The sequence below is a fragment of the Quercus robur genome, chromosome 11 (genome assembly GCF_932294415.1).
Source record: "Quercus robur chromosome 11, dhQueRobu3.1, whole genome shotgun sequence".
Taxonomy (NCBI): Eukaryota; Viridiplantae; Streptophyta; class Magnoliopsida; order Fagales; family Fagaceae; genus Quercus; species Quercus robur.
The window spans coordinates 384044-391614 of record NC_065544.1 but is presented as its reverse complement, the minus strand read 5'-3'; the positions used below and the strand labels follow the sequence as shown (position 1 = coordinate 391614).

Genomic DNA, 7571 nt, shown 5'->3' with positions numbered 1-7571 from the left:
TGGGCTACGAACTGGTATGCACGGACGCGGCTCCGGACCCAGCGCACCCGCGTCCGACGCGGCGGGATGCGGCGACGCTGGAGGGACGCCGCAGACCGCGAGTCCGTGCCACGTCGTGCCGCGTTGTGCCACGTGGATTTCATGACTCGCGCCGACGCGGCTCAAATCGGCGTCGACGAGGCTCAAATCGGGCCGACTCGCACCGATTCGGCTCCGACGTGCGCCGATTCGCGTCGAACCGGACGGATTCGTGCCGATTCGGATCGTATTGGCCGAATATTGGTGTGTTTCGGTCGGAAAAAGGAAATCGGTCGGTAAGGAAAAAAAAAAAAAAAAAAAACTTAAACCAAAAATACCGGTGGATTGGATATTGATACGCCACTGACGTCGGTGGACTGAAATCGTATCTTTGCTTCTTCGTGTTCTTCATTGCATCGTCTGTTTGTCTTTGTCACTGGTGGACTGAGTTGTTCTCTGTTTTTTGTTTTTTTTGTTTTTGTTTTGGGAAGTGTTCTGCAGCTTCCGTTTTTCCTTTTGAGAAGTACAACACTCTTCTTTGATTGTTGTGCCTCTCTGACCAAACGTTAGAGCCCCATCTTCCCTTTTATTTCTTTTTTCTTTTTTTTTTCTTTTTTAATGGGAAGCTGAGAGAGCCTCCTACTTTTTTTGTTTTTTTATTTTTTTTACTTATTATTATCTATTTATTTTATTATTATTATTTCTATACTATTATTATTATTATTATTATTATTATTATTATATGAGTTTTCTATTATTATTATATAAAAAAGCATGCTTAGTAATGTATTAAAAATATTTTTAATTATTTTTTAATCGCCAAGTCCCGCCGCACTTGCACCCACCTTTTTCAAAAATTGCCGAGTCCCGCACCCGTACCCGCACCCGCACCCAAGTCCCGAAACGCACCCGTGCTTCATAGGCTACGAACGGCTTGAGAGTGAGTGAGTGAGTGACTTTGAGAGTGAGTTTGAGAGGGCGGAGTTTGAGAGTGAGTTTGAGTGAGTGAGTTTGAAAGGGTTCGTGTTTAGGTGTTTGAACTTCGAGGATTTTGTAATGAGCCGTTTGAAAGTGCTATGGATTTGTGTTTTAATGGTGGGCAGAATTTGAGTCTTATAAACTCGATTTTACGTGGCTCCATGTGGAAAATTGGTCCACGTAAGGGTATTACAAAACAGCGAACTCGAGCTTTAGAAACTCGAGTTCTAATTAAATCTCGAGTTTTAAAAACTCGAGATGCTAGTTTCACACATACTTTCAAAACCGGGCAACTAGCGAAATTGTTAGAAATCCTTTATTATTTGGAAAGGGTGTTTTGGTGGCGTGGTTATAAAAGGAAGAAATAATGGAAAATAACAAGGTACTTTCTTGTTTCTTGGCCACTAGGGGGTTGGACCTCGATCCCTGCAAACTTGATAACCATTGAAAGGTATTCAATTTTACAACGTTTGAAATCAATTTGGAGACAACTTTTTGATTAGACCTTAGTGGTAGATATAGCTGTCTTTAAATTCGTTTAGAAGAAATCCCACGAGGAAGCGAGATTGATGGGAGAGAGGGAACTTTGAACTGTGAATGTCATGGAATTGTGAGACTCAAGATTTTGCAAGCTCTTAGAATTTTGGCTAAAGTGGTCCACGTGCTTTTTGATGAAGGATGTGATATTGGTAATTTGTGAAATCGGGTTGAGCTAAGCCTCTAAGTTGTCTCTTGGAACCAAGTTGGATTTTCTTTTAAAGCAAAAGTGGGGGGGTTCTTTTTTCCCATACTGCACACTTGCACAGGTTGAATTCAAAACCTTTGGGATAATGTGTCTTCAATTTGTCTTTATAGGATATTTTCTTCATTACAGAGATTGGTGATTAGCGGAGGAAAGTAGCTTGTTGTATTAATTGTAAGGGGGCAGATTCATTTGCTCGACAGAGTGGAATATGAGTTGTGGCAAATTGTAGATGCTGATCGACTTTAGTAAAGAGAACGAGGGTAGTTGCGAGTACTAAATGCCGATAGAGGCCAATTCATTTGGGTGGCAGACTTAATAATTTGTAAAGAGACTTGACAGTTGACATGTAAATCATGGCTGATTTGTCCCTATCTCTCATGGTGTTTTTTTATACAGTAAAAACAACACCAAGGAGGTGGCCAAGTGCCAAACAACATCCTATTCAATCTTCTCTCCCTTTCCAACCAAACCTCATCTCCTTGGGCTTGATAGTAATATGTAAGTTCTCTCTATAGGCTTGAGTTGCTAACTGGGTCACCCAATTTGGGCTTATGTTGGTTGGGGACCCACAAACATGCATTGCAACTTATTTATGGCAGATTTAAGTCCATCAACCCCATTTTGTGAAGTCCCCCTTTTGTGTCTTCATATCTATGGCCTAATTTTAGGGCTTTGTAGCCCAAAAGCCTTGAGGACCTGTGGATTTGGGTCTCTATTTGGGTTTGTTAGCGAAATATCAAGGCGGGATGGATTTTAGAGAGATTAAAAAAAAAAAAAAAAAAAAAAAATTCAATGATGTCCTATTAGTCAAGCAAATGAAAGAATACACACATTTACTTCATAAGGTGTTCAAACACAGACTTTATTTTTTGCAAATGCCGTTGCATCAAGGAAGGGGATGATATGCATGACGATTGACAAAGCCTAATTGGTTCAAAGCATGTTATAGAAATGGGGCATTGGTGGAGGGTTGGTACACATGTTATGTAATAGCGCTATGCTGGAATTCAAGTCTAATAGACCAAAATTTCTGGCCTAAAGATTAAAGAAGCGGAAGCTATAATGAATATCCCTCTAAGCGCTGGAGACAACCATCATTTGAATTGGGACAAAAAATGGGCATTCGCCGGTGAGGACTGCATACATAATGATAATGGTCTTGGTCTTGGTGAAAGAAGAGGATTGATAAAGGATGAGTTGTAGTCGTGTTCTATAGGATTTTTATTTTTTTTCACATCGTTTTTCTACTTGTATTAAAAGTGCGTTTGGTTTTTGTTTAAATTTAGTAATTTACCGCTGCAGGCAGGCTATGTCATGTGTAGGCCATAATTTTAAGGCCCAAAAGTATAATATATTCAAGATTGGGCTCTATCTAATCTATCCATGTTGTTTGTTTGTGTTTTACTTTTAGGCCGTAAACAAAAACAAAAACAAAAGCAATTTACAAACCCAGCAAGCAGCAACAGTACTCACCACTCCGCGCAAGCGCAACGCAACACATTCACCAATCACCACCACTCTCTTTACCAGTTGCCATTGCAAATAGACAGACCCACAAAAAAAGTTCTTGTTCTTGCTCAACACGAAACAGAAATACACAAAGTGAAAGTCCCTCTGTCAGTGTCAACCGCGTACCCTTCAATCCAAGTTCTTGCTCAATACTCTAGATTTTTGTGCTCCATGTATTATTATTATTAGTACTTCAAAAAGATGATCTCAAAATCCCCAATTGCCCAGTTGAAACCATCCCCAGCTGCACCCAATTCTTTGATTTTTCATCATAATAAGGACTTTTGCAAGTTTGGGTATTCTGCAAAGAGTTTTTCTGAGCACAAGCACAGGTTCAAGCTTGTTGGGCAGTCTTTTGGGGATAGATGGAAGCTGACTGACATCAATGCTAGTGAGTTTTTCTTCTTATTATATCTGTTTAAATTTAAATTTAGTTTTTTTGAGTTTCTGGTTTCTTAGTATTCCTAGGTGAAGCCTATCAGTGAGTTTAACATGTAATTAATATAAAGGGCAAATTTAGCTTACCGGCATGTGGTTTGGCCGAAATGTAAGGAATGCAAATATACCACTTTTTGTAAGTGTACCACTCTATGTTCCACCGCTGATTACTTACCATGTGTACGGTTGCTTTCCATTTTAAACTTCAACGAGGAAAGTAAAATGAAATCATGCCAAGTAATGATCGGTGGAACATAAAGGGGTACACAAAAAGTGGTACCGAATATTTGGACTCAAATTTAAGTTGCACCTAACCGTGATTAAAATTTGACACTTTACACGTAAGATTAGCACAGTTAGAGTTCTGAAACTTATAAAAGGCTAAATATGTAATTTTCCTTTACTTCTATGTTTCTCTTCTCCAAAAACACAAAAAAACATAAAAATACAAAATCAAATAAGATCAAAAATAATCCCGTGGAACACTTTTTTTATTTATTTATAAGTAACATAAGAATTTTTTTTTTTAAAAAACCAACCAAGTACACCGGAACTGTACTACAGTGGCACAAATCAACAGCCTAGATTACAACGATTCATAAGATCGGGGAGAGAAAGACAAGAATAGGAAGGCAAAACTAAACTCCACTCCAGGAGAGTACGGAAAAAGAAAAACTTAATGTCAAGAATAGATCGTTCACAATTCTCAAAGCATCTAGTATTATGCTCCTGCCATAAGTACCAAAACAAACAATGCGGTACAAACCTCCATAAACCTATATTTCAATGTCTACCAAACTTCCCCTGCCAAGAAGCTAATACCTCACTAATTGTATGCGGCATAACCCAATGTATACCAAACAAACAAAAAACCATAGACCGCAACTCATGCGCTATAGGACAATGAAGAAGAAGATTATCCACCGATTCCCCACACCTTTTGCACATAAAGCACTACTCTAACACTGCAATATGCCTCTTCCAAAGATTATCCGTAGTTTAGATCTTACCTAAGGCAGCAGTCCAAGAAAAGAGCGCTACTGTAGGAGGAACCTTGGATTGCCACACCATTTTCCAAGGAAAATCAATGACAGAACAAGGAGATAAAGAGTGATAGAAGCCTCAAACCTCAAAACCTCTCCTCATTGCTGGCTTCCAGCAAAGTTTGTCATCACCAACACCCCGCACATTCGTGGAATAAAGCACAACCCAAAAACGATCAAATGATTCTGATTCCCAATCTTGTGGTGGACGACGGAACCGAATGTCCCAATGAAGCCTCCCATTGGAGAAACACATCACCTTTGACACAAAAAACTCCCTTGCCTGGCTAATACTATACAATTCTGGAAATGCTTCCTTAAGGGAACAATCCCCACACCATACATCCTCCCAGCGGAACATTTGCATTATGAGATTTCAAATCACAGGTAGACAACTTAAATTTTGGTCAAATCTCTGGTGAGTAAAGTGTCAAATTTCAAACCACAGGTTGGCAACTTAAATTTTGGTCAAACCACAGGTGAGTAAGTTGTAATCTGCCCTAATATTAAACTTGATTGAATGAAAGATAAAAGAAAAAAAAAGGGTGCAATTGCATTTTGTCCCTTAACTATGCTGCAGTTGCAATTTCCCTTAAACTAAAAAATGTCCCCCTAAATTATTGTTAATTATGAATAAAAAACACTTTAGCCTCTATTGTCAGTAAAATAGAAAATTCATACTTTTATAGAATTTAAAGTTGTATTAAACTTTTTTTTTTAAATAAAATATTTTGACTTTCCACCAGTTTTTGAAGTTTAGAGGTTATAGGCTTATAGCAAAGGAATGAAAGTGCAATTAACCAAAAAAAGAAAAAAAAAAAATGAATGTATACAAGAAAAAAAAACCATAAAAATTACAAACATGTTACAAACCAAGTCCTGAGTTAGACAAAGGATTGATTGTCCTTAAATTGCAACTATCTTCACCTTGGGCCAAATTTCATCTGAATGAAAAATAGAGAAAAGTTTCCTAATCTCTTATCATCATCTATAGAAATTGTTTTGGGCCTTGCACACGTCATATGTGTGTGTATATTCATGGGAAGTCAATAATTCAATAAAATAGAACAAGCTTGTTTGCAGTCAAGCCCTGTTGGGAAAAGTTTATGGTCAACAAGGGAGGTAAGAAGCACTTGCGGATGTAGATAATTATGGAAGAGTATTAAGGCGAGGTTGGTATAGATTTGCAGGGTATGTTTTGTATGAGATAGGAACTCCACTTGTGTTTGTGCTTAGTGTCATATATTACACTTTATCATGGATGGATCCATAGCATATACAAGTTGGGGTGTCACCTATGAGTGACTCTTTGAATCGAACCTGGGTGCAATGAAAGGTGGGAAAGGGTTAGGTAGGGGCTTAGGGCATTTCCTATAAGCAATGCACCATTTCCAAATTGCAAGAACTAGAGAGGCAACAGTGGCGGACTATCTGGAGATCATAAATGATGCTATTCATTGGAACTCTTAATTTATTCGAGCTGTTCAGGATTGATCATTGATTCATGTTTGGAGGAGTTGTATGCAGCTAAGGTGCAGCAAGGTCAGGAGGATAGGAAGGTTTGGTCAACTTCTTAAAATTAGGTATTGAGAGTACATAATTACTATGATGTGTTGAGGGAGGTGGGTGATAAATCATTTCCTTGGAGACCTATTTGGTGAGTTAGAGCTCCACCTCATGTTGCTTACATGGTTTAAAAGTTTAAACATCAGTGAAGGGTAAAATTATAATAAATGATAATTTTATATACCAGAGATTATTATTATGGATTGGAGTTGAATTATATGTGCAAATCCCAAGGGGGTAGCCAGAAATTTATGGACATTTGTATTTTACTAGGAGTGAGTTGGTTAATACCAGTGTCTGAATTTTTTGACTTGTTGGAAGTGAACTATTGGACAAAAAATGCAGCCTAAAAATTGGGGGGCCATTCTGCTATGTTTAATGTGGGGTACATGGAGAGAAAGAACTGCATGTACCATTGAAGGAAAGGAATGGTGGTTAACTCAGATGAGGTTAAAATTCTTGGGATCTCTTTGCAAATGGAATCAAGCTGCAAGGCCATGTACTGCTTCAGATTTATTGGATGTTATAGATACTTTGAGCTAGACATTTTGACCTCGTAGCTCCCTTTCTTTCTTTTATGGGGTCCTTTTGTATACTTGTCTTGTACTTAAGCTACTCCCCTCTTTTCTCTTTAATGAAAAATAATTTTACTTATAAAAAAATGGAGCTTCTTATTGGATTGTGATTTGGAAAGATACTGCAATCTGGGATACTTTATATGAGTTAGAGGAGATGAAGTAGACATATCAGTGTGCTTTATAAAATGCTTTTTGTTCCATGGTAACGATCTTCCTCATTGCTTTTACTTCTGGTATTTACTTGACTCTTTATTTCTTGACAGATGTAGTGCAAGAAAGATTGAACTTATGGCTTTTGAAAACTCAAAATTTTTTTAGTGAAGTGGCTTCTCCACTTGCAAAAACTGGTCAAAGTAGAAAGCCTGATCCTGGAAATGCTTTTGATACTCCGGATATGGAGGACATATTTATGGCAGAACAGACTATTCAGAGCAGAACACCGAATGGGATTCTCTCTTTAGCTGCTATCGTATCTATTGAGCAATTTAGCAGGTGAATATTTTTATCTAGAGTTTTCCATATTGGTGTCTCCCAAAGTGTTATTTTTTCTTCACTTGTTAACTGCAATTTTCAATGAGATGAATTATAATGTTATAACATTTGTAGCTTTTTACTTTCACTTAACATAAGATGTGGAACTTTATTACACACTCCTTACAAACTTCCTGTGAAAACACGATTTCAGTTATAATTGTG

At 37.9% G+C, this 7571-nt stretch overlaps 1 protein-coding gene across 4 annotated transcripts in view; it reads left to right on the top strand.

Annotated features, from left to right (window-relative positions):
- Positions 1–3162: 3162 nt before the first annotated feature.
- LOC126707673 (uncharacterized) overlaps positions 3163–7571 on the top strand; it is a 34076-nt gene continuing 29667 nt past the window's right edge. Inside the window, exons 1-2 of one of the 4 annotated variants that reach the window (XM_050407499.1) lie at positions 3163–3641; positions 7139–7367. In XM_050407499.1, coding sequence (XP_050263456.1) covers positions 3452–3641; positions 7139–7367 — 419 coding nt within the window. In that variant the 5' untranslated portion in view covers positions 3163–3451. Of the gene's footprint in view, positions 3642–7138; positions 7368–7571 lie in introns of those variants that run through there. The other 3 variants (XM_050407498.1, XM_050407497.1, XM_050407500.1) reach the window with 3 other exon arrangements.